A 487-nucleotide genomic window follows, 5' to 3' on the forward strand; every position below is an offset into this window, starting at 1 on the left:
GTGGGTGAGGGGCCCCCCGATGGCAGTGATGCCAGCAGTGCCACACTTTCCAGTGGCGGCAGGGACCCCTTTGAGAGCGGCAAGCCACGGAGACGGACAGTGAGTGAGCCCAGCGCTCCTATGACAGAGGTGGCTGCACAGGGTGAGCAGGAGGATGCCTGCTCAGACACTGAGGAGGAGGCCAAGCCGGGGGTCTCATCTTCATCGTCCCAGAACAGCTCCAGTGAGTGCATCCCCTTTGCAGAAGAAGGCAATTTAACCATCAAACAGCGGCCAAAGCCCAGCAGGCATTCCAAGGCTGACACGGCCGTGCCGGACATGGAGCCTGGTTCCCAGCCAGCAGAGCCCCAGGGCTCCGGTGGGAAGGAGCCAGCAGCCCCCGCTGTCACCAAGGAGCCACCCGTGCTGGAGTTCAACCTCACCGAGTCGGACACGGTGAAGCGCCGGCCGCGCTTCAGGGAGCGGGAGCCGCTGCAGGCGGGGCCGA

The 487-nt window shown here is 64.9% G+C and overlaps 1 protein-coding gene across 1 annotated transcript in view; it reads left to right on the plus strand.

Annotated features, from left to right (window-relative positions):
• The window catches only part of CASKIN2 (CASK interacting protein 2), a 29182-nt gene that overhangs the window by 27309 nt on the left and 1386 nt on the right, over nucleotides 1-487 (plus strand). The window contains 1 exon segment of the mRNA XM_031059919.1: nucleotides 5-483. Coding sequence (XP_030915779.1) covers nucleotides 5-483 — 479 coding nt within the window.

The sequence above is a fragment of the Geospiza fortis genome, unplaced genomic scaffold (assembly GCF_000277835.1).
Source record: "Geospiza fortis unplaced genomic scaffold, GeoFor_1.0 scaffold244, whole genome shotgun sequence".
Taxonomy (NCBI): Eukaryota; Metazoa; Chordata; class Aves; order Passeriformes; family Thraupidae; genus Geospiza; species Geospiza fortis.